Source organism: Topomyia yanbarensis, chromosome 3 (genome assembly GCF_030247195.1).
Source record: "Topomyia yanbarensis strain Yona2022 chromosome 3, ASM3024719v1, whole genome shotgun sequence".
In the NCBI taxonomy this organism is placed as follows: domain Eukaryota; kingdom Metazoa; phylum Arthropoda; class Insecta; order Diptera; family Culicidae; genus Topomyia; species Topomyia yanbarensis.
The window spans coordinates 198,329,346-198,357,114 of record NC_080672.1 but is presented as its reverse complement, the minus strand read 5'-3'; the positions used below and the strand labels follow the sequence as shown (position 1 = coordinate 198,357,114).

At 33.2% G+C, this 27,769-nt stretch overlaps 1 protein-coding gene across 5 annotated transcripts in view; it reads left to right on the top strand.

The window, feature by feature from the left end:
* The window catches only part of LOC131690892 (aryl hydrocarbon receptor), a 1,300,655-nt gene that overhangs the window by 1,235,090 nt on the left and 37,796 nt on the right, over nt 1-27,769 (top strand). For 4 of the 5 annotated variants that reach the window (XM_058976963.1, XM_058976965.1, XM_058976966.1 and 1 more), the window contains 2 exons: nt 6,288-6,478; nt 6,539-6,739. In XM_058976963.1, coding sequence (XP_058832946.1) covers nt 6,288-6,478; nt 6,539-6,739 — 392 coding nt within the window. Of the gene's footprint in view, nt 1-6,287; nt 6,479-6,523; nt 6,740-27,769 lie in introns of those variants that run through there. The other variant, XM_058976967.1, reaches the window with a different exon arrangement.

Here is a 27,769-nt window from a genome sequence, read left to right as displayed (position 1 = left end):
TTTTTGCCTTTCTCATATAGAAAACTTATGCAATCGCTCTAAAATCGTGAACTTAATCCCGGCCCGGAGGGCTGAATGTCATATACCATGCGAATCAGTTCGTCGAGATCGGAAAATGTCTGTGTGTGTATTTTGTGTATGCGGAAAAAATTGTCACCTCTGTTTCTTAAGCTACCAGTACACTTTTTGTCATAGCGTCAAATATTTGATATCTTTCGTGAAATAAATTTGAACTGCTGTGTACTGACTCTTCCAATATTTGATCAAACACAGTTTGCCAAATTTTTTATTCGCGATTATTTGTCGATTTGTCAAACAGTGTACTGACCAGTTTGTCCAAATTTCAAACAGCGTAACGCTGCAGTTTGTCAAACTTGTTGAAGGAGAAGTTTGTCAAACTTGTCGATGGAGAAGTTCGGCAGACTTGTCGATAGAGAAGTTTGGCAAACTTGTCGATGGAGAAGTTTGACAAACATGCTTTGCTCATTGAGGACAGCAAAATACGCCGTACGCGAAACTGATTTGTTTTGACAGAATTTGTTGTCAAAACGAAAAAAAAGTTAAGGATTAAAACTCGGCGCTATTTTGATATTGTTGGTATTTGTTTAGAAGTGGCAGAGCTTTAGGTTTTCCCCTGGTCAAATTACGTGCGAAATCCCTTGACCCGTTTACTAAACTTTAAACTTGATGTTACAGAGAATATTAATTGGTGTTTGCTTTGATTTAATTACAATCTGCATATTATGCTTCAAATAAGGGGGAAAAAAGTTATAAATCCAAAAACAAAATATGTGATTCATATAAAATTAAAAAAATTCGAAAATGCACTCGGTGGAGGTATATTGAAAATGTCCACTGAATTTAATCAAATATCTACTCTGCTAATTTTGCTTTATCATGTAGAACAAATCAACATTTTTAATTCCAATTAAATAATGGAAACGAGCTGCTGTGACTACCATCCCGATCAGAAAGAAATAACAAAATTATTACAGACTGAGTTACTTTGTTATGGTAACAATTTGTGTTATAACTTTGGTCTCGTTAGTTGGTAAAATAACAGAAAACATAACAGAAATTCTTCTAGTATATATCAAGAATATGACAACCTGTGATAGGCTTCTATCAGAATTATAACAAATTTTGTTAGGTTCCCCCACGGCCAATATAGCGTTCATTACCTATTGTATAGTATCTACGAATTTAGCGTGCAGGTCTAAAAATAGAATAAAAAAGAAAAATATAGCATACATTAAGGCGCTTTTCGTTTGGAAGCAAAAAGCTTTATGTAGCAAAAGCTTTCTGTAGTTTTGTCAAATGAATGCATACATGCTGGCTGATTGTTATTATGAATATATGACACGCTGATTGTTATTTGTGGGTATAGTGATTTGAACCTGGGTATTCTGAGTTTTATAGGCGTGTTTCCTGCATGAACCAACGACGTTGCTTTCGACCGATGTTTAATTTTAGCATAATATTCTACGTATTCGTCAAGGGCAAAACGATTATAGATGCAGAAGATGTTTCCAGAACGCACACATTGAACTTTGCCAAAGCCAAAGGACTGTTTGTTTTCGTTGTATAATACGCTTTGTTTTCATACAGTTTTGCTCACTACTACAGCTGCCTTTATTACGATAGACTGAATAGCTTTATAATATCTTTTCAGATTAGGAAAGTGGGGCTATTTTTAGATTCTGAATAGTGCGCTTCGGTGCTTCTCTTGTACGTTAACATGTTTTACACGATTTTTAGAAATAATGTCGATGCGATATGGTAACATTTAGCGGATAATTTACCTAAATTATTTTACGGAGAATACGACAAATGTTACTTATGATTTCGAATAGATTCAAAGAAACAAATACCAAAGTTTTGAGGCTTGCATTTTGAGATTTCAATTAAGTCGCTTTTGGGGTTTTGTTATTGGTATTTTTAAGAAGAAGCAAACCAGTACAATTATCATAATCATAAAATTTGAGGAGTTGTTGAAGATTATTCGGTGTGACGAATTATATAATATTTCATGTTTTCTAAAATACATTTTCTTTTCTAAATTTTATTTAGTTTTAAGGAGGAAATTATTCAATATTTTTACATTAAAGTTTTTAGCTATTTCAAGCACTATCTAAAACACATATTTAAATTGTAACAGCAAACAATAATACCAGCTGGGATGTGTATTTATTCAAAGATTTCTAGGCCATTTTGAAATATTGATAGCATTATGCAGCATACTCACAAATATTAATCTTTCAACAATTTGAACAGGTCGCATTATTCCTTTTTTTTTAACTTTCTACAAAATGAATCAAGTATCCTGATTATTACGAAAATTTGTTAGTTCGATGTTTTTAAGGCGAACGAAGCACCATCGAATACAACGGAAACATTAGTACATATGCGCATTCAAAGTAATTGTCAGTTCATTGTAAATGTCAAATTGTCTTAGGTGGAATAAAAAGATACAACAATCTCAAACTCAAACATTTTTATGCGGGTGCTTAAATAAAAAAAATTACAATGCTTTGATAATTCGGAGAACGCACAAAATCAGATACCCACAAACTGGACAAATTTCGGTTGTTTATGAAAAACCCGCATAAATTGGAGAAATAGGACTGAAGATCCTCGAAGATCCTCAAAATTCATAACGGTATTGTGGAAATCAGTATATATCAAACAGATTTGTAAGTTCTAGAAATTCGTTTTCGCAATATGCACAATTAATCAAAAAAAAAAATATTTATAGAATCATTTGACTAAACCATAACAAATAGTTTAAAAATGCTTTTTTATTTGAATCCGTTTCTTTATTTCATCTGGAGTGCTTGATACTTCCTGCATCTTCTGTAAAATAAATTTTATATGAAAATTGTATTCTTTAGAATAGCTTGTTGATAACTTTGCGATTCCAAAACTTTTTGAATAAAGGCTTCAACATTGAAATCATAAGCCACATATTCGAAATTGCGTGTCAGACGAGTGTCTCACAAAATAGGAAATCTCTTAATCAAAATGCAACCAAGTAAGTTAAACACCTTATTTTCAAGTTTTCCGACCACTTGCATCTAAAACATATCCATTCTCAAAATCTTGGAACTTTGAATGTCCATGTGGAAAACGCAAATATAAGGAAATCAATAAAAACTTCGAAAATTTGCTTTCAAAAGTTGAATAAATACGCATAAAAAGAGGCTTCAGCGTATTAGCAAATAGACGATCATTTGTGTAATATAACAATCATTCACAGTTGATCGATTGATTTGTTTATTGGGGCTTTAACCAACAGGTCATTTGCCCGCTTTACAGTTTACAGTTATCGTTCAAAGATAATTGTGAAAGAATATGTAATATATTATAACATCATCGTTATATCCGTACATTAAAATCATATTAGCAGTTCAAAGATATCACCAGAAGATATAATCTTGATATAAGTTTGCTTGCCCTTGCTGATAGGGATATCACAAAAATAACACAGTGAGTAATAAATATCAACATGAGATATAAATTTGATAGCTTTCTGTTATGTCGTTCTGATCGGGATATCAGCGTTGCTCGTACTACAAGACCATTAAACCTGGCGAGTTGGAAAATATCCGATGCAACAACAGCAAGAGGGAACAAAGCGCTACTGTCTCCATGTATTCACGGACTGAAACATGGTGTCTCGCTCTAGCATATTGTATCCCATTACTTTGACATGTGTGTACCCGGGGCAATATGTGTCAAACTAATGGGCCTAGCATATGTAAGAGCGAGATGATAAATTTTCAGTGATAACATCGACATGCGACTTCTAGTAGTTATAATCTCTTTTCACCTGATACCATAATCACGGGGACGTTTTTTAGCTTTCCACTTTCAGCTTCGTATCACAATTTCGACGTTTTTCGATGACGGTGCCGGTAGTTGAGTGAGAAGCGTGACCGCCGCTCACCCCAGCTGGCCTGGGTTTAATTCCAGCCGAGGTCGATGAGATTTTTCTGAGGCGAAAAAAATCTGAGGGCACGCCTTCCTTCGGAAGGGAAGTAAAGCCATTGGTCCCCGGTCCATGAGTTGATGGGTCGATATCTAGTCCAGATAGTGGGAGTCACCTCTCTGGCGTCGGTGTTTGAGCTCGTAGCGGAAATAGGCCGACAGAAAAAAAACTAGAACTAGAGAAGAAGTTTTCGATACGATACGGTACTGGAATACAGTTGGGTCTCCTACTACGCGAATAACTGGGGCGTGAAAAATGAATCCGCGTAATAAGAATCACATAGCTTATGGAATTTTGACTAATTGAGGGTGTGGCCGAATATTTCGTCTGCGTTAACATTTAGTGCCATACTTTCTATGGCTAAGTTGTTGTGTTTAATTAAACCTACAATTTAGAGTAATTGGATATCCAATTAGTTGAGAACTGTGCTTTAAGAGAGAGTAAATAAATCGAACCTCTCGTTGTGAATGTGACCATTATTTAAATCATCGATTATATATTAGTATATATTAAAAAAAATTCTGCGTGTATGGTGCGGACATGTACCCAGTTAAGCTCAACTGGAAATTAACCGGAATTCTGACTGGTTCCAGTTCGTATTCCGGCTCCAGTGACACAACTGATTCTAGTTAGAATCGGTTGTGTCACTGGAGCCGGAATACGAACTGAAACCAGCCAGAATTCCAGTTCATTTCCGGCTGAACTTTACTGGGTATGCGCCGTCATGAAGAAGCTCTAGTTTAATTTATATTGCCGCAAGATGTTCAAAATATGGAAAAGCGCTACTCTACTAAACTACTCAATTGTGTGAACTATCAAGTCACCATTGGCCAATTTTATTGCATCCTTAATTTCCTCTTCACTTAATACCAATGGACTGTAGGGAAACACTGAGAGCCGGTTCCGTATTTTCATGATCACTGTCACACCATTTGCGATTTGTTTGCCGTACATGCCGGTTTGACTACATTTGACAAACAATGTACTGATCCATCAAACTTGTTTTATTATGTTTGTCAAACAGTATTAGGCGTAACGCCCGGTAATGCATCAATGCAAATATTTGATGAAAAAAGTTTGTTAAACAGTTGATCTCCTGCACTGGCCTTGTCAAATTTATTTGTCAAACACGTTTATTTGATCAAATTTTGCTTCATGAAATATTTTACGGTATGACAAACAGTGTACTGGTAGCTTTAGAGATGGTTGAACCGATTTGCACAAACTCAAACAAGCAAATTCCCATATAAACTGAAATGAAAAATTCTCAAAGGTAGGAGTAAGGGAAAATTTCAAAATCGAATTTGTATTTTGGATGCCAAATGACTTTAAAATGCATGAAACTCTGGGTTTGATGTAATCTCGAAAAAAAATTTTTTGACGAAAATTGACTTATGCATGCAATTGCTTTAAAATTCGTCAACCTAATTCCGGCCCGGAGGGCCGAATGTCATTTCTTTATCTAAGTTGTTGTGTTTAATTAAACCGAATGCCATATGCCATACGACTCAGTTCTACGAGATCGGAAAATGTCTGTGTGTATGTATGTGTGTATGTGGAAAAAATGTCACCTCTGTTTCTCAGAGATGGCTGGACCCGATTTGCACTAATGAAAGGTACAACCTTCCCATCGGCTGCTGTTGAATTTTTTGTGGATTGGACTTCTGGTTCCGGAGTTGCGGGTTGACGAGTGCGACCACATGGCAAATTCCCATATAAACTAAAACGAAAAATTCTCAAAGGGGGGTAAGGGAAAATTTCAAAATCGAATTTGTATTTTGGATGCCAAATGACTTTATAATGTATGAAACGTTGAGATTTGATGTAATCTCGAAAAAAAAATTGTTTACGGAAATTGACTTTTTTGATCCTTGGCACATTTTTGCCTTTCTCATATAGAAAGGTTATGCAATCGCTCTAAAAATCGTCAACCCAATCCCGGCAAAAAATTTTTGGCTTGTATAAGCTTAGGTAGGAGTATGCAGTAAGGGGTTGCTACTTTAAAATTATATCTAGTTTAAAATTTCTTAACGGATCTTCCTCCTTAATTCGCAGCTGGTTTTAAGCGATGCTTCAGTGTCGACACATAGTATCTCAAAATCGTGGCTGTCGATCCATTGTATGTACTATGTGAAAATCGTACTGAATATGTAATTTACATTTCCACCATTGTAGTGAACATAATGTTATCGTAGTTTGGATAAATGAGAAAGGCACAATTGCACCACTAGGTGGATAAAAACAAGTTTTATTGTATAGATACTAATTGTTTTCTGATTTATTTCAATTTATGTTCTAGTGCTGAAGACGGGTGCGTCAGGAATGATTGCATATCGATACCAAAAGAAAAGTGAAGAATGGCAGTGGCTTCAAACAAGCTCAAGACTTGTGTATAAAAACTCGAAACCAGATTTTATAATTTGCACTCACAAACAGCTAATGGATGAAGAAGGTCGAGATCTGCTTGGGAAAAGGACAATGGATTTTAAAGTAAGACACAAGTCTATGTAAACACATATATACATTTGAAAATAGCATATATTTTAATAGGTTAGCTACTTAGACACTGGTTTAACGTCGACCTACTTTACCGATGCAGATCAATTGATTTCTACCCCAAGTGGATCTCCCAGTACATCACCAGTTTCTTCTCAACAACGCTACAGTCGACGTTACAAAACGCAGTTACGAGACTTTTTATCAACCTGTCGTTCAAAGCGGAAACTAACTCATCAACCATCTGGCGGACAGGTGAATATTAATTTTGCCATAACTAAACCAAATAATTTCGAACAGGAGTGTTCACAATTGTGTTTTTATATATTTCGTTTCGGCTTTATTTCTGGGGAATCAATTCCGTCCTCTGGGTAGAATTAGATCAAGAAAAACTCAGGTGAATTAGCAACCTGTGTCCATACAATAATCTCCTGAAATCACAATACTTCACTTTCATGGCTACAACACTGTGCTTGTTTGGTTACGATGCACTTTAATCATTACGTTTATTTTTTATTGCATTACTTTTACTCATTTTGATCATGTTATTCACTTTATTTTTCTTTTTCTTTTATTTATTAAATTCATTTTATTTATTTTATTCTTTTTATTCATTCGATTCATTTTATTTGTTTTATTCATTTCATTCGTTTTAGTCATTTTAGTAATTTTAGTCATTTAACTAATTTTACGTCATTTTATTCATTTGATTCATTTTATTCATTTTTGTTAGCTTTTTCATCGTTTCCATTCTATTTTTTTCATTTAAATTATTTTATTCTTTCATTTTATTAATTTTTTGGTGCTGTTTTGTTTTATACGCACAACTTTTGTTCATTTGATCCGAATATTCATTTCATTCGTCATATTCATTTTATTACTTTCATTCATTTTACTCATTGTTTATGTTATTCTTTCTATTCATTTTATTCGTTTCATCCATTTTATGTCTTTCATAAATTCTGCGCACTAAATTCACTTTCATCATTCCATTCATTTTATGTAAAATATTAATTTTATAATTTTATTCATATTTTTAATTTTATACGTATTATTCCTGTTACTTCTTTTTATTCGTTTTAATTATTTTATACATTTTAGTCATTCTTTTCATATTTTTTTATTCCATTTGTTTATTTTATTTATTTTATTCATCTTCTTTCTTTTATTAATTTTTATCCATATTATCCCTTCTATTAATTTTAATCACTATATTCACTTCAATAATTTCATTTATTTTTTGTACTAAATATATTCATTTTATTTATTTTTGTCTGTATTTTGTTAATATTATTCGTTTTTTCTATTTTATTCATTTTTTTCCTTTCATTTTTTTCGCATTTTTTTACATTTTCTTTGTTTTAGTCATTTAAGCCATTTTATTAATTTTATCAATTTTATTCCTTTTATTTATTTTATTCATTTCATGCATTTTAGTCATTTATGTCATTCAAGTCATATTATTGATTTAATTTTTTTATTCATTCTATTCATTTTAGTTATTTTATACGTTTTATTCAGTTCATTCAATTTATTCATTTTATTCCTTTTAGTAATATTATTCATATTATCCATTTTATTTATTTTATTCATTCAATTCATTTAAATTATTTTAATTGTTTTATTCATTTTGTTCACTTTACTCATTTAATTCATTTTAGTCATTTAAATCATTTTATTTACTTGATTCATTTTGTTCAATTTATTCATTTTATTGATTTTATTTATTTTATTCAATGTATTCATCCTATTCATTTTATTCGTTTTATTCATTTCATTCATTTTATTGCTTCTATTCATTTTATTCATTTTATTGTTTTTATTCATTTCATTGATTTTGTTGATTTCATTCATTTTGTTCATTTTATTCATTTTATTCGTTTTATTTATTTTATTCATTTTATTAATTTTATCCATTTTATTCATTTCATTCATTTTACTAACTTGTTCATTTTGTTCGTTTTATTAATAATATTCATTTTGTGCATTTTATTAATTCTATTCATCTTATTTATTTTATTCATTTTATATATTTTATTGATTTTAGTCATTTTATTCATTTTATACATTTTATTCATTTTACTCATTTCATTTGTTTCATTCATTTTATTCATTTCATTCATTTTATTAACTTTATTCATTTTGTTCGTTTTATTAATTTTATTCATTTTGTGCATTTTATTCATTCTATTCATTGTATTTGTTTTTTTCATTTTAGTCATTATATTCATTTTATTGATTTTATTGTTTTTATTGATTTTATTGATTTTATTCATTTCATTCACTTCATTCATTTCGATCATTTCATTCATTTTATTCATTTGATTGATTTTATTGATTTCATTGATTTCATTCATTTTATTCAATTTATTTATTTTATTTATTTCATCTATTTTATTCATTTATTCATTTTATTCATTTTATTCATTTTATTTATTTTACAGTAATGTTTCAATTATATCACTATGCGTTTATATCAATACTCATTTATATCACTTTCGATTATATCACGGTTTTATCTCGATTATATCACGCTTTTTGAAAAACAGACCCTGGCACTTTTAGGATTTTTTTTACAATTGATTTGGTCGGTGTTAAGTCAGACCGGACTAAGTGACAAAATATTGATTTCGAGAAAAACGGGTTTAAAGTTTGAATCGCAGCATCCTCTACGTTATAATTGGAAATTATTTTTTGCAATAATTTTTGTTTGTGGTTACGTACTTCAAATTTGGCAAAAGTCGAATGTAGCTGAAGAAATTCTTTATCCGGTGTTATCGTTATCTCATTTTTTGATGTTTTGCGACTTAGTCCGGTCTGACTTAACACCGACCATTTGCTTATTTACATGTAGGGTAATGAGCCTATTATTAGGTTTCCGGTTATTCATTCTATTCATTGTGTTTGTTTTATTCATTTTAGTAATTTATTAATTTTATTCATTTTGTTCGTTTTATTCATTTTATTAATTGTGTTCGTTTTATTCATTTTATTCATTTTATTCTTTTTATTCATTGTATTCATTTTATTCAATTTATTCATTTTATTGATTTTGTTCATTTAATTCATTTTATTAATTTTATTCATATCATTCATTTTGTTCATTATGTTCATCTTGTTCGTTTTATTTTAATTTTGTTCATTTTGTTCATTTAATGCATTTTATTCATCTTATTCATTTGATTTATTATATTCATTTTATTTATATTATTTATTTTATTTATTTTATTTATTTTAATTATTTTATGTATTTGATTTATTTTATTTATTTTTTAATTTTATTTATTTTAATCACTTTGTTCATTTTATTCATTCTATTGATTTTATTCATTTTCTTCATTTTATTTATTTTATTCATTTTATTCGTTTTATTCATTTTATTCATTTTATTTTTTTATTCATTTTATTCATTTTATTCGTTTTATTCATTGTATTCATTTAATTTATTTTGTTCATTTTGTTATTTTTATTTATTTAATTCATTTTGTTCATTTTATTCATCTTATTTATTTTAGTGGTTTTGTTCATTTTATATATTTTTTTATTTTATTCTTTTTATCCATTGTATTCATTTTATTCTTTTTGGATTTTATTGATTTTATTCATTTTTTTATTTTATTTATTTTATTCAGTTCGTTTATTTTGTTTTTTTATTTTATTAATTTGCTCATTTTATTAATTTGCTCATTTTATTCATTTCATTCAGTTTATTCATTTCATTGATTTTATTGATTTTATTGATTTCATTCATTTTATTCAATTTATTCATTTTATTTATTTCATTCATTTTATTGATTTTTTTTCATTTTATTTATTTTATTCGTTTCATTCATTTATTCATTTTATTCATTTCATTCATTTTATTAATTTTGTTTATTTAATTCATTCAATTCATTTAATTAATTCAATTTATTTAATTCATATTATTTATTTTGTTCATTTTATTTATTTTATTCATTGTAGGGGAGACCGGGGCTGGTTGGCCGAGTTTTGCTTTCGGAATTTCTGTACTCTTTCTTGTTAGACTTTTTAATAAACGGTTTGTGCTGTCATGAAGATTCAACCCTTGAGCATATATGTAAAATTATTCATTCATAAAACAAAATCAGGAAAAAAAAGTTATTAACAGTCAAAAGCGGAAAGAGAAATCGGCCAAACAAGGGCGCGGGTAGGTTGGCCGAGTTGGGCAAGATAAGTGAAACACATCAAATACATCAGTAGAAATCGTTTATTAGTGAGAAAACTTCATTTTGCAATTCATTTTGAGGTGCAAAAAACTCCACTCTTTACTTTTTAGTCTTTTTTGACTATTTTAGACTTAGTTTCGACAGCTTTAGTGAGCTTGTTTACCGCTGTTTTCTTTCCTTCCGCCAGCGCACGCTTACGTTTCTTTCATTTGTCTTCTCCTCAAAGACTGATTTTATTGAGGAATCGTTCAAAATCTGAGTCGAGCCGCGTTTACAACCTTGGCCCTTCTTCGAATAAGTTTTTGCACACATCTAGAGGATAGTCTGACGTCTTTAGGCAGGTTTACATCTGCAGCTGATTCTATGCTGATGGACGAGATTTGTTCGGGGTTGGGTTGATCTGTTAGAAATCTTGCCAGGAAATCTTTAAAAGGAAAAAGTTCAAGATTGAAAGGGCAATATTGGAATCATCTATTTTTATAAATAATTTACAATCTTTAATGGTAGGTACTTATGTCTTTCTTCATTTTGTCAAAAAATTTAATTTATTGGTATTACTTATTTCTAATGTATATTTTTCTTATTATGCCATCGCAAATCTTTTTTAAAAATTATGTCACCCCCCCCCCTTCAAAATCGCTGAAAAAAATCAGGGGGCAAATAAATTTTTTTAAAATAACCAAAATTTAAATTTTTTTCGCGTTTTATAGAACAACAATAACTTCCATAGAGTTTTGCTTTTCGTAACTGAAAACTATTATGGTAGTTTTAGAAATTACCATCCCATGATAATTATTATTTTGACCATTCTCGGGTAAATGTGAAGTTTAAATGAGATCATCGATCCAGTCCAACATCAAATGAAACGTTTGCTGGTCGCGGAAGGAAGGACCCATCTGTGTATTATCAAACAAACATCTCATGTAAAGGCTAATACAGACCGACTTTTGAATCGATTCCATTTTAAACGCAACAGTCGATAGAGACATAATCGATCGTTGCATTCGAAAATAATTTCGATAAAGAAACAATCTGAATTCAAATCAGACTCCTGGAGATTTATATGTGGTTCAATATTCAATATACATGAGCTTTACCGAAAGGTTTTTAACATTTAAAGATTTCATATGGGATCGTAGTATTCATACCGTATTTCCGCAGCCATATGTGCGATTCTTATGAACTTGATCAGATCAAAATCTGCTACCAAACCTTCCATTTAAGGCTAAGCTTGTGAAAATCGAATAAGCCGTTTTCCAAGAAGCCGAAGAGACATTAATTCTGAAATATTCCAAGAACCAGAAACATGCGAAATTTTCGAGATAGACGCTGGAATCAAAAGAACTTTGTCTGGCCATCAGCGATCAAGAATGCTCTAGCAAAGCTAAATACAGATCTTACAAATAGTAGTATCATCGGCACTTACCGCAGGAAGAACCGGGAATCCATTATCGATGTCAATTTTTGTAGCCTTGGAGTAACCGGAAAGATGGACTGAAAAGTGTGCGAGGATATATCCACAGCGCCCACCAAGCGATTTGGTACAGCGTTGATAACAGGACTATGAACTACACATGAATATGAATATGTAGGAGATATATAAACGAGGGAAGATGGAAAACAGCGATTTTTCACAGGAACGTGTCCGTCGAAGAACTTGAATTTGAGGGTATCCTCTTCAACCTAAATGCGAACGAGTTCACGGCACTACTAACAAAGGCGTGTAATGCGACCATACCAAGGGATGTGAAACTGAGAAACGGTCGCCGAGTGCAATACGACGATTATCGATCTACGTATAAGTTGCCTCCGAGCTTGGAGAAGAAGTCGGAGATCACTTCGGTTTCTCATCTCGCTCAGTTCAGAAGCTAGAAATCGCTCCGCTGCAATAGCAGGGCAAGTAATCAAATTTACCCGCGCGACGTTTGGCAAAAATTGATTCCTTCTGCCTAGTGTGTGATACGTGAACAAATGACAATGCCAAGCAAAAGTATATCACGATGCGGGCAAACTGTGTTGCTGTTGACTACACGAAATATCCGGTAATACCATCAATTCATGAAGGGGAGCAAATGTTGAAGGTGAACTTGAAGTTCAACGTAGCTTGCGGTACTTTATGCGGTGCAATTCCACCATTTGCGTCATGCGGTACTGAATATGTTAAAAAATATTAGTCAAGCAGAATCATTCGCTTCCCAGAACAACATGAAACACGTCATCGAATGTAATGATATTTTATACAGTATCCCAACGTATATAGATGTTGACAGTATTGAAATAAAGATACATGACCTGGCACCACGTACTAGTTCCTTCGCTATCAAACAAATCCTGTCAAAATACGGAGAGGTGAATAGTGTTAAGGAAGATAGTTGGAGTTCTTCCAAAGACTCCGCAACGGAGTTCGTGTAGTGAGAATGCGTCCGACAAAACCTATTCCCTCTTACTTGACTTTCACATGCAAATCACCTCATGGTGTTGAATATTCTCAACGAACACTAGTCACGCACCCAGGACAGATTCCTACCTGTCAATATTGTGATCATCCGCTACACCACGGGAAACCTTGCGCGGAGAATGCTAAAGAAATTCCACCTGATACGACCAAAGCCGGTATACAATCATCGTATGTTAAACCACAACCAGTTGGTAAACCAACGACTGCAGACCGGGCATTCACAAGCACCAGCTCAACAACGATCGGCCCCAGTACCACTAAACTAACTGCCATTACCAACATCGAAGTAACAACGATTACAGCAAATGTTTCTAAACCAACAACCAACACCACCAATAAGGAATCTAATACCGATGAAGAAGGATTTACAATAGCGACCCGTAAGCACAAACAACAAATAAGAACATCCGACGATGAGCAAGATGAATGCAGTACCGATGATGACATGGACGTAAACGAAAACGCGAGAGAAGACGGACCAAATGACCCCCAAGGTGCATTCCACGGCTCAGTTGTGCTAACGCATTGAGCCGTGTTAAATATATTTAAAATTAAAACAGAAGTCAGAAAGCTCAAGGGAAGCGAGCTGCAAGAACCGCTCTCAACAAAGCAGTCAAGCTGTACAAGAAAGCCTTGCCACGAAGCCAACGCGAATTTCCTTAGGAGAGACCTACAAAGTTGGCATAACAAATATAAAAGGCACAGCTGCACCACCTGAAAGGTGCCCGGAAACGATGGAGGTCACTATCGAAAGGTTTTCCCCACAACATGAATCTATTTTCGCCGTACAGTGAGGAGGATGATCACAAAGATGAAGATCGATTTACCAACAAACAGCTTATCGAGATGGCGAAAGTCATAAAAGTGAAGTGATACATGAGAGCCCGGATATGTTCAAAACGATCCGATAATTGGAAGCGACAAAAGCTGATTTTGCTTCTGATGCCGGGACAACATGGAGATCTTTTAGCGTAGTCAACATATCCCTTGGTAATGTTAGAGAGAAGGAGTAATCCTGAACAAGCTAACGAAGTACGCGGACCGTGAGAACGGCTCCTCATGTAATTCGGCTTCCTTATAGGCAGGTCTACAGTGAAATCCATCCAAACGGTTGTGTGAGCTTTGGAGACAGCAGAGACAAGGATATCGTTTTTGCGTGGTGGTTCCCTTAGACGTGGAGAATGCTTCAATAGTACTAGCTGGGAAGCAATCGCCCATTCGCTGTACAGCATGAGTAACTCTCCAGGATATTATAAAGCTACTTTCAGTACCGAACACTGATCTACGAGACAGACAAGGGAGAATCACAACTACAACTGACGTTCCTCGACTCGACGCTGTGGAACGCAGTGTACGATGGAGTATTGAAGCTGAACCTTCCCTGAGATACAACGATTTTCGGCTTCACGGATGATGTGGTGTTCCAAGTAATCGGACAATCGCTAGAAGAGGAGACACTCGACACGGTGACGATTGCCCATCATAAAACAGATGTGGGGATGACTAGCTGCCGAAAGACAGCGCGGTCGGAAAATATATCATCGATTTGAACTTTTAAAGTTACGATGATTATGTTAAGAGGAAGGCTGTGAGAACAACCACAGCTTTGCTTGAGGCGCCAGTGTACTGGGCACCACGAACCAGCTGGAATCGCCGGACCGAAGCATGTGAGCAGACTAGTTTCACTGTCAGGGACAAGATCGAGTAGGTCGAGTGAAGCACCAGCGGTGGGTCGTCGAGTTTTCAACGAACCGGAGGCAGCGAACCAGAAGGTACGCTCCATCCGGTATCGCCGAACCGTCCTCGCCAAGTACTGGTTGGCCCTTTGAGAAGGATTTATGGACTATGCGAGAAGATTGCGACAAAACTAGGAGCTAAATGACTCACGCAACAGGCATCGGCATCGGGAGAACTTCCGACGAGGAATTGAGATGGTTCGCGAAAACAGGAACTAAATGGTTCACAGAAACGGGTGCCAAATGGCTAACGGAAGTTCACCACTGCGATTAGCCGGATATGTGTTCGGAGCTAAACCGCTCTAATGTATCATTTTGTCTTAAGACTGAATCAGCCTCCCCTCGATATAACACTTCGATGCAGTCTCGTGGAACAAAAGGAAGGAAGAGAAGTAAGGACTATTAGTAGCGGTTACGCACAAAAGTGAATCCCACCTAGAGCCAATGCACTTTTGAAGCTATTTAATCATACTATAAAACATACAGACATTTTCAGATATCGACGAGCTGAATCTAGTGGTATATGACACTCGACACTCCGGGTGTAGCTTAAAAAGTCGAATTTCAGAGTGATTGCACAGTCTTCCTTATATGAAAAAGGCAAAAAATGAACTGATGATTGCTATACATTTCATAAATCCGTACGACTATCAAATGAATTTATCTGATGTGGTTACCTACTGCGCAACAAGATGGAGAAAAATGCAAAGATTTCGAAGATGTACACGGAACCGAGCCGAATTACTATCATGTACCAAACAAACAAATCTACAAGTCTTCAAGCACAAGCGATAAACCAAAGCTGATGTTTCCACTAGAGTTCGAAAAAGTATAGTATGCACAGGATGTACGTTCGCCAGGCTACTGTATACGAAATACGCAATAGAAAAAAATATCAGAGAAAACCATATCTGAGATGAATAATTCCATTGACGCACACTTTACCTTTGGATTCATTCCAGAATGTTTTCCAAAAGTCCATAAGTGAAATGTTGCAATCCTGTTTCTGTACATTGTTATCAAGCAGGTTCACCTTTGACCGATTTTCATGCCTTGTGTGTACAATCGGTCCATGTGCCGCCACAACGGAACGAAAACTATTCAAGCAACCAAAAGTTAATACCTTAAAGTACTCTTAAATGTTTACATTAAGTTCTTAGAGAACTTTCAAGCTTTTATTGGGAATTTAAGAATTGCACTGTTGGGAAAAATTTTTAAAACGAAAACTTTAGCATCCCTTTCCTATGTGAACTTTTGATTGATTCAGTAATGTTTGCTTGAATTTTTCTAGTAAAACAAATAGCTCAACCCCGCTATACGAAATCACCCTGTGGAAACGTCCACGAGAACAATCGAAAGAAAATGTGTTTATTAAAATAAATATTTATTTTTTGTTTGCCACCCCCTTCAGACAAAAATTTGTACTTGGACATAATTTTTAAAAAAGATTTGTAATGGCCTTATTAATATTAGCATTTTTTGTAGGAGACGAACCACTGTGACCAATATTTAGATGTATTGTGGTAAATGAAAAAAGAAAAAGGTTAGCATTTCACGTATATCAAAATACACATTGCTCTACGCTAAAGGCTGAAAAACTCGACCAACCAGCTCCGCTCAGTTCGGCCAACCTACCCCAATGCATGTTTTCGAGAATAATCACGATTTACGAAAACAAAAGTAAGGCTACACTGGAAAGCATTATACTATTTTGCTGGGATTTGAATGCTCTTTCCAGCGGTACTACATTTTTGGAAATCGGATTTAAATTGATTTGCGTTACACATATTACTTTACAAAAACAAAAATTAACTCATCAACGCCGGAAAAAGAACAAATGTGCTCCTGTACAAACGACAACACAAAATCACCTGAAACTACGTCGGTACATTATCGACCTAATACCCCACGAAAATTACTATAGATGTCGCTACTGCGCATAATAGCCTTTTCATAAAACGCACTCTGCCAACCTACCCCTTCGGCCAACCAGCCCCGGTCACCCTTATTCATTTTATTCATTTTTTGATTTTATTGATTTTGTTGATTTTATTGATTTTATTGATTTTATTGATTTTATTGATTTTATTGATTTTATTGATTTTATTGATTTTATTGATTTTATTGATTTTATTGATTTTGTTGATTTTATTGATTTTATTGATTTTATTGATTTTATTGATTTTATAGATTTTATAGATTTTATTGATTTTATTGATTTTATTGATTTTATTGATTTTATTGATTTTATTGATTTTATTGATTTTATTGATTTTATTGATTTTATTGATTTTATTGATTTTATTGAGTTTATTGATTTTATTGATTTTGTTGATTTTATTGATTTTATTCATTTCATTCACTTCATTCATTTCGATCATTTCATTCATTTGATTGATTTTATTGTTTCATTGATTTCATTCATTTTATTCAATTTATTTATTTTATTTATTTCATTCATTTTATTCATTTATTCATTTTATTCATTTTATTCATTTTATTCATTTTATTTATTTTACAGTAATGTTTCGATTATATCACTATGCGTTTTATCAATACTCGTTTATATCACCCTCGATTATATCACGGTTTTATCTCGATTATATCACGCTTTTTGAAAAACAGACAAGGCACACTACGTTTTGATCCAATTAAGCCACACGCTGTGCCCTGGCACTTTTAGGATTTTTTTTAGAGGTGTGCGCCGATGCATTTTTAATCGGCGGCGGCGTAAGCGACATATTTGGCCGGCGGCGGCGGCGTTGGCGGCGTCACGCCGTTGGACCCTATCGGCGGCGGCGCGCCGGCGTGTGTCGGCGTGACGAATATTGACGCCTATGTAACCACAAAAAATTCTTGGCAGTACAATTCCTTTCCCAAATTTTCGGTTTCTCTTGTAAAAGACTTCGCAGCACTTACAAACAAACGTTACAGCTTGAAGAAAATTCTTATAAAAAATCATTGCCTACGATGTACTACCGACATCTGTTGAACACATTGCACAAAATGTAATTCTTGCAATCAGATCAATTTTTTTTTCAACTGAAGCTCCAATAGTGCCCACCCTGCATGCCAAATGCAAGATAATAAATGAAAGGTGGAACTATTTTTACAGTTGTAAAATTTGAAGAACGAAATAGAATAATTGTCGATGTCGAATACTACGACTTCGCATGAAATAATGATTGCAATGGACAAATTTGAAGAGTGCAGAGTAACGACTGTATTTCAATGACCCATAATAATAATTTATTGTTATATATTTGGGAATTTAAGCAACGGTAAAACATTTTTTGTTTTGTTTGAGGAAATTAATTCTTGTTGTCGCTTCATTGTTTTTTTGTTTCTATTTAGTCTTCTTTTCCGTCGCTCTTTTGGAATCCCGCAGCTATCAGGTACCCTAACACGAGGTGTTATTAATGGCATTACTGCGCAGAATGATTTAATGATCGTGTAAGGACACCTTTCAAGGTAGACACATTACTTTATTTTCCAGGCTGACGTTTACTTTTATTTCTTGTAAGTACGAAACCGCCGCGATGATAAGGCATACGATTCCGTGGCCCTACATTTTCTTTCAACGTAAGATTTGCTTCTATCTTGAGTGCAAAATATGCTCGATGTGATAGAATCATACAGATCTAAACCCTGACGAAACCTAAATATACAGTTACTATCATTCATAATAATTCCACAACTTCATGTTTAGCTCCTGTTGGGTTGAAACTGATCACAAAAAAAGCCTAATTGAAAATGGTCTGAGCGTATCTCTAGTTTTCGTAGCACCTGCACCCCGCCAATTTCTCCAACAGTTCCGGGGACCAACAAGTTCTAATCCATTGCATACATCTAGTTAGAATCGATACCGAATCAATTAAAGTACTTGCTATTAAGTGCTTACTCACAGATCGGCATCGTGTTGTAACTTAAGAAGTGGTTGTAAACAACTCCCGCCTTGGGCACTTCGACAAGAATGAGTTTCACATTTCCAGCTCATTTTATTTGTTTTGGTGTACATGAGATTAAAAAGACGGTAACGTTTTCAGGTGGGTGCAGAAACTAAGTAACGCATTTAGCTCTGCGTCAAAATCTTTTCACTAACGCCACGCTCGCTGATATGGCACCTTTTTTGAAATTTAAATCGACCGTTTTTCCTACGAGTGATGAAAATTCATCTCGTGTTACGTCCTATTTGTCTATGATACCGGGCTGATGCAACTGACACTGAAAATCTTTCCTGAGTGGGGCTAGATCACACGATGATTAATTTATGAGACCAGAAATCTCACCCTCTACATCGCCACATCAGTGCGCCAACGTCGCGAAAAGTCAAGATCACTCTGCCAAACTATTCTTAAAGAAAATAAATTCAAAATAGGTCACGATGCAATCAATGATAAATAAACCTCGTATTGAAAATAATTTTTGTGTTTTTACAAAATTAGTTTACACAAAAAAATCCATTATACTCAAATGTTTAGTAGGTGGTTGTATCTGAATATGTTTAATATTTTTATGATTTTAGTTCATAACTTGATGATATATGTATTAATTTATATTAACTTTATTGACTAAAAAGTCCAAAATTGAATGATCTGCACTAGGGGCAGATCACTTGGGATGCATTTTTAAAAATCAGCTAAATTAAATGCATTTCTTTCCATCAAAATAGAAATTCATAATCTATTTTGCGTTGCGTGTAAGACGTCAAAACCCTACAATAAATTAGCCCTACGTTCAGCAAAACGTCGAACAAAGTGAATCAGCGTAGGACGTTTGTTAAACAATCTTTTCTGCGAGGGAGTGCAAAGTTGATACAAAAATGGAAATCAATTGCATTTTTTTCTAATTTGATACAAATTTGTTATACATTTCTAGAGTGATCTGCCCCTAGGATGTGCAACGATTTTCGTAAATTCTCGTCGTGTTATCGTGATATTTTAGTCTTGAGCTTACCGTCGGATTTTTTACACAGAGTCACGTGTCTTAAAGTTTTCCTAATTATTTCACGGACATGAATTGTAGCTAGGTAATGTATTTTTGGTGCTCAGCACAGTTTCATTTAATACACTGAATCTTAACAAAAGAATAACAGGGTTACAGGTCCTATAGTTTCCTTGTATCTAATCACGCCTATGAGACTGGTTGCTAGCAGTTGTACACAATAGCTCACATAGAAATTTCAAAACCAAAGAGTAGAGTGAATAGTCCATAAATAATAGTCAGAGTTCCTTGAAATTGCTTACGTAAGTATATTAAGATTATGTGAAAGATTTATTACTTTATGAACTATATCATGAACAGTTTCACGAGCTCCACTGGTGAATCGTGTCTAACTTATTAGGAATCAACTATATCTTGAAAGTGGAAGCATTTTTTTTTGAATTTGTGCACCATTCCACGAATGGCGAATTTTAACTTATATGCTCGCAATCATAACCAGTTGACGAAGCAAGAATTGCTCCATGAATTATATTTCGAGTATCGTGTAATGATTTTCGAGAAAATATCAAGACTTTGTTAATTTTGTGATCTAATTCACAACCACTAATACCAAATAAATATCAATGTGATAAATCATGAATCAGTTAACGCCGTATATTCGGACCATAGACAGTGTTCATAGATTTGTGGATAAAATTATGAGTCAATGATTTTCGAGTTCGCGAATTGTCGGCGTGAGAAAAAAGCGTCGGCGGCGCGCCGTCGGTCTACCTTTCGGCGTCGGCGTTTGTTGAAATTCACCGGCGGCGGCGGCGTGGCGCGGCAGCACACAGGTCTAATTTTTTTTACAATTTATTTGGTCGGTGTTAAGTCAGACCGGACTAAGTGACAAAATATTGATTTCGAGAAAAACGGGTTTAAAGTCTGAATCGCAGCATCCTCTATGTTATAATTGGAAAATATTTTTTGCAATAATTTTTGTTTACGTACTTCAAATTTGGCAAAAGTCGAATGTAGCTGAAGAAATTCTTTATCCGGTGCTATCGTTATCTCATTTTTTGATGTTTTGCGACTTAGTCCGGTCTGACTTAACACCGACCATTTGCTGATTAACATGCAGGGTAATGAGCCTATTATTAGGTTTCGGACTATTTCGTTAAGGGTTCATATATGATGAGGTCAGTCAAAAAGTCGATCTTTTTTATTCTTTTATCTTAAGGTATAGATTCTTAAGAAAGTATCTGAAATTTTTCTAGGGATCTAAGTAGTAGAAGCAAAGTTATAGTGCTGTTCATCTTGTTCTTTTAAGTGAATGGAGCGCGTGGCGCGAAACTTTAAACGGGAATAATCTCGAAATCATGTTTTACCAAGACGTTGTTGCAATTACTAGGATTGCCGAAATATCTTTCGGCCGATTTCAATTTTAGTTTTAAATTCTTCGTAACTTATTTGCCGTGTCCTTAAGGAACCGTCTGGTGTAGCAGGTAAACAAATCGACTTCTTTTTTAAATTGTTAGTCATCCGCAGGAAAATCTAACAAATTGAAGTCTCTTCTAATTCACTGATTTTAATAGTCAAGATATTTGTCCAAAACCTTAACGTGCCAGATTCCTTTAAGTTGATGTGCACCGGTGTAGTGCAGTGCACTGGTTTTGCACTTTCTAGCAGAAGTGTCAATTGAACGTACCCAGTATTCTGCACTTCTGCTAGAAAGTGCAAAAATGGTGCAGTTTCAGTGCACTCCACTACACCGGTGTCAATCAATCGAAAATCCCATAAGTAACGGTACGTGATACGTAAAGTGAAGCTGTGCGGGGAAAAATTATCCACTGATGCCATACCGTTTTACCTAATGCGTTAAACAAATATGGGAGACGCTGCTCTAACCAACGGCTTCAAATGGGTAGCGTGATTATACAAGCATGGCAAAAATAGGCTCATTACCCTACTATGATTTATCATTTTGACTAACTAACTTTTTATAACTTTTGTTAATAGAAATACATGGGTTAATGCTTGAATGTATTTTTTTGTTTTGTTTTGAATATATCACGCTTCAAATATATCACGCTAAAATACAGACCGACCGTAATATAATCGAAACATTACTGTATTTATTTTAGTCATTTTATTCTTTTTTTTTCATTTTATTCATTTTATTGATTTTATTTATTTTATTCATTTTATTCATTCTATTCATTTTATTCATTCAATTCATTTAATTTTTTTAATTATTTTTTTGTACATTTTATTTATTTTATTCATTTTATTTATTTTTTTTCATTTTATTCAATTTTATTAGTTTTATACATTTTGTTCTACTTGTTCATTTATTCATTTTATTCATATTGTTCATTTTATCCATTTCGTTCATTTAATGCATTCTATTAATTTGATTAATTTTATTAATTTTATTTATTTAATTCATTTTATTTATTTTGTTCATTTTATTTATTTTATACATTTTATTCATTTTATTATTTTATAGTTTTCATTGATTTTACTAATTTTATTCATTTAATTTATTTTATTCATTTTATTCGTTTTGTTCATTATATGTATTTTATTTATTTTGTTCATTTTATTTATTTTATTTATTTTATTTTGTTCATTTCATTCATTTTATTCATTTATTCATTTTATATATTTTATTCGTTTTATTCAAATAATTTATTTTATTTGTTCAATTCATTTAATTCATTTTATTCATTTTGTTCATTTTATTCATTCATTGTATACATTTTGTACATTTTATTCATTGTTTTTTCATATTGTTCATTTTATTTTTTTTATTGATTTTATTAATTTCATTCATTATTTCATTCATGTAATTAATCTTATTCATGTTGTTAATTTGTTCATTGTGTTCATTTTATTCATATTATTCATTTTATTTCTTTTATTTGTTTTATTCAATTAATTCAATTTATTCATTTAATTTATTTTATTCCGTCCATTCATTTAACTCATTTTATTTATTTTATTCATTTTGTTCATTTTTTACATTTTATATATTTTATTAATTTTATTTATTTTATTCATTTTATACATTATATCCATGAATAAAATCATTTCATTATTTTATTAGTTTTTTACATTTCTTACAAAAGAAATGTATAGGATTCGCTCAAACTTTGAAAACTTTTTCCGAGGCCCGGAGGGCCGAGTCTCATATACCAATCGACTCAGCTCAACAAATTGAGACAATGTCTGTATGTGTGTGTATATGTGTATGTATGTATGTACAAAATGTCATGTAATTATCTCAGCAATAGCTGAACCGATCTTAATGAAATTAGTTTCAAATGAAAGGCCCAACGTTGCCATTTTACACTATTATTTTTGATTTTCGATATGTTCTTTACTTTCTGAGATATGGGCGATTTTGTCAAAACACAGCAGGTTTGTCGCAAATAACTTTCGCACAATACAATATTGTCCCACAAACTGCAGATAAATAGAAAGCTTGTAAAAATACCTTTCTAACAAGCTATAGATTGTTTAAGTCCGTGCACGAGCGGCGGAGATATTAAACATTTTGTATTTTTAGACCACGCTTACCAATTTCCACTAACTAAAAATGAGATTGTTTCATACAGAGTATTGCTTTACTGCTGTTTTAGGGGCAAAATTAAGCCGATTTTGAATATCGGGGTATGAAAACACATCTACGTGATTCAAGGAATTCGATGTTGAGAACATTTTGTGAATTACCTTTATAATAAATGAACTATTTCTCAAAAATCGATATATAAGTTCACTTCAAAGGCAAAATAATGTGTTGATAAAGAAACGGTGAGTTCTAGTATTTATTCCTTGGATTAGGCATTACGTTCAATCATGAGGTAAATGTTGGATGATATATCAATGCACAGATCAACAAGTAATTCACCTAGTAGTAAGATAAAAGATTTCTAATATAATTATACTTGTGGCGTCACCGAAAGCAACTGTATGTTTGAAGCCCAAAAATCTAGCGAAAATTTAGCTATGCTATATTTCACCCTAAGGAGGAAAATTTGGTAAAAACCAAAATTTCTCACTAGGGTGAAAATTTGTTGGTAAAAACCAGTCTTTGTACAGGAGGGCACAAATCCTTATTTCATACTATGTTGCGTTTCGGCTTCGCCTCATCAGAAACCAACACTAACGTATTGTCGGAATAGATTAGCGCCGGCTTGACGCAAATCCCTTAAAACTAAAACACACTATGTGTTTCAATCAAACGACTGATCAAACGTGATGTCCCGTTCGAGCAGAAGTTCTGTTTATGCCGATGAGACACAAGTGAAGCCGAAACTTGTCTTGGCTTAGCAGGCCTATGCGAAAGCACTATGCTATATTTCACCCTAAGGTTTGAAACACATAGTGTGTTTTAGTTTTAAGGGATTTGCGTCAAGCCGGCGCTAATCTATTCCGACAATACGTTAGTGTTGGTTTCGGATGAGGCGAAGCCGAAACGCAACATAGTATGAAATAAGGATTTGTGCCCTCCTGTACAAAGACTGGTTTTTACCAACAAATTTTCACCCTAGTGAGAAATTTTGGTTTTTACCAAATTTTCCTCCTTAGGGTGAAATATAGCATAGTGCTTTCGCATAGGCCTGCTAAGCCAAGACAAGTTTCGGCTTCACTTGTGTCTCATCGGCATAAACAGAACTTCTGCTCGAACGGGACATCACGTTTGATCAGTCGTTTGATTGAAACACATAGTGTGTTTTAGTTTTAAGGGATTTGCGTCAAGCCGGCGCTAATCTATTCCGACAATACGTTAGTGTTGGTTTCTGATGAGGCGAAGCCGAAACGCAACATAGTATGAAATAAGGATTTGTGCCCTCCTGTACAAAGACTGGTTTTTACCAACAAATTTTCACCCTAGTGAGAAATTTTGGTTTTTACCAAATTTTCCTCCTTAGGGTGAAATATAGCATAGTGCTTTCGCATAGGCCTGCTAAGCCAAGACAAGTTTCGGCTTCACTTGTGTCTCATCGGCATAAACAGAACTTCTGCTCGAACGGGACATCACGTTTGATCAGTCGTTTGATTGAAACACATAGTGTGTTTTAGTTTTAAGGGATTTGCGTCAAGCCGGCGCTAATCTATTCCGACAATACGTTAGTGTTGGTTTCTGATGAGGCGAAGCCGAAACGCAACATAGTATGAAAATTTAGCTGTTTTGCAGGATTTAGGTTATACTGGTTATGGCGCAAAAATTACTACTTACATTATTTATGATAAGAATGTAAGAATCAATATATCATAATAATATACCTATAAAAATAATGTCACTGCATTAACCATCATTTGCCATTCCTCACACGCCCCCCCCCCCATCTCTCTCTCTCTCTCTCCTTCTCTGTCTCTCTTCTATCGCATCTATCTAGCTATTTCTGTATCAATTTCTAAGTTGTGTGATAAGATCTTCTGTCAATCTGAAATATTTATTAATTGTAATTACGAAGGTTTGAGAAAACAAAACTATTTTTTGTCTGCTGCTACATCAACTCAAGTTTAATTCAATTGTATTCAAAGCCTGTATCTACACGATAATTAAGGAAATTTATGGCTATATCAAAAAAATATTTGGCTTAACTGGGTAATATGAAAGTTTGACGATGAAAATTTTCAAAAGAGACATTCCACGTGCGATATTTAAACTATTCGTATCTCTATTGAATTTTGAATGAAATATATGTTCAAAGACTGAAAGCTGAATCTAGCAGGATTGGACTTGCCATCAACGTTTCGAAGACAAAATACATGAGAGGAAGAGGTTCTAGAGACGACAATGTGAACCTCCCACCTTGATGGTGACGAAATCGAGATAGTCGACGAATTCATGTATTTGGGCTCACTGGTAACCGACGACAATGATAACAGCAGAGAAATTCAGAGACGATCTTAGCGGGAAATCGTGCCTACTTTGGACTGCAGAGGACGCTCCGGTCGAACAAAATTCGCCGCCGCACGAAGTTGATTATCTTCAAGACGCTGATTAGATCGGTGGTCCTCTACGGCCACGAGACCTGGACTATGCTCGTGGAGGACCAACGCGCCGTGGAGCTTTCGAACGAAAGGTGTTGCGTACCATTTATGGTGGCGTGCAGATGGAAGACGGAACGTGGCGCAGGTGAATGAACCATGAGTTGTATCAGCTGCACATTCGTTGTATTGGTACGAACTTTCATGAAAAATAACGGATCAATATATAATATATATATATATATATATATATATATATATATATATATATATATATATATATATATATATATATATATTATATATATATATATATATATATATATATATATATAATATATATATATATATATATATATATATATATATATATAATATATATATATATATATATATATATATATATATATATATATATATATAATATATATATATATATATATATATATATATATATATATATATATATACATATATATATATATATATATATATATATATATATATATATATATATATATATATATATATATATATATATATATATATATATATATATATATATATATATATATATATATATTATATATATATATATATATATATATATATATATATATATATATATATATATATATATATATATATATATACAGTTAACTCTCTCTATGTCGATATTTTCTCTATCTCGATATTTCCCTATCTCGATGTACCTAGCTTTATATTTGCCTGCATTATTCTCTCTCTATGTCGATGTGTTTTTTTTCTCTCGGGACATCACAAAGCATATACATAATGAAATAAAGTCCTATTCTGCATGTAGGGGCTGTAAAGACATGATTTGAAGTAAAGGACATATTCAACATGTTTTCCTACGAGACTTTCATCTTAATCTGCATATATTGAGGTTGTCTAGAAATTATGCATTTTTAGGTTCAAAATTTTAACTTTAACGTGCTATAAAAATATTTAAAATGCAGCCATCTGTAGCACGGAAATCATTCTTTCGTGGTCAAAACAATTTCAATTAGGGGAACATGGAGAGACTTGACCAAGCGCAGAATTCTATTATTGGCTATGACGTGTTCTATTAGGGCCTTAAAAAATTTCAAAAATATTTTTGTACTAGTTTCGGTACGTCAAGGTAATTTTAAAAGTTTTGAATGAAAAATGCTTTCCTTGTAGAAAAGATTCCGTATTCAATAAATTTGCGTTAAATGATGTAATTTTGTATCAAACATTGTATGGACATATCTACTCGCCTAATAATTACTTCTAAAGTACTCATACATTATTTTATACTTTATGAACTAGTGAAATGATTTTACATAAATCGGAACATTGAAATAGTTATTACTAAAATTTGCACGGGATTGAACGCAATAACTAATTTTGGGGAGACTTGACCAAGATTTTATGGGGAGACATGACCAAGTGGCAATAAGCCGAAGAAAGATAAAAATTTTCTGATATTTACTATGCTGTCGTACCTGCTGCTAGTGTTAATCACATCACAAAAAATCAAACATCAGTCTATATATTTTTGTACTAGTAAACAAAGTTAGTAGTAATATGGCTGATTTCGTGACGTGTTAATATGCAATGTAAGCAGTACAGTTAATCCTTAAAATGAAATACGTTAAATACAGTCGAAATTTATGAAATTCAACCCTTTTATATTTTTTACTGCTACCTAATGACCTCGACAATATGGAAAAAAGGATTACAGTATTATTTATATCATTATTTTTTGTTCTGATTTTTCAAAATTCTCTTGGTCGTCTCCCCAGGCCTTGGTCAAGTCTCCCCGCAGTGGGGAGACTTTACCAAAAAACGATCTCAGACAAACTTTTATAACTTTTGAAAAAGTAAAGTAAAAATTCCGCAAATATTTGAGCACGAATAATACCTTTTACATTATATCTCAATGACTTTGAAGGATTGAAAACTTTTTACAGATTTATGCAAATTTAGCCGT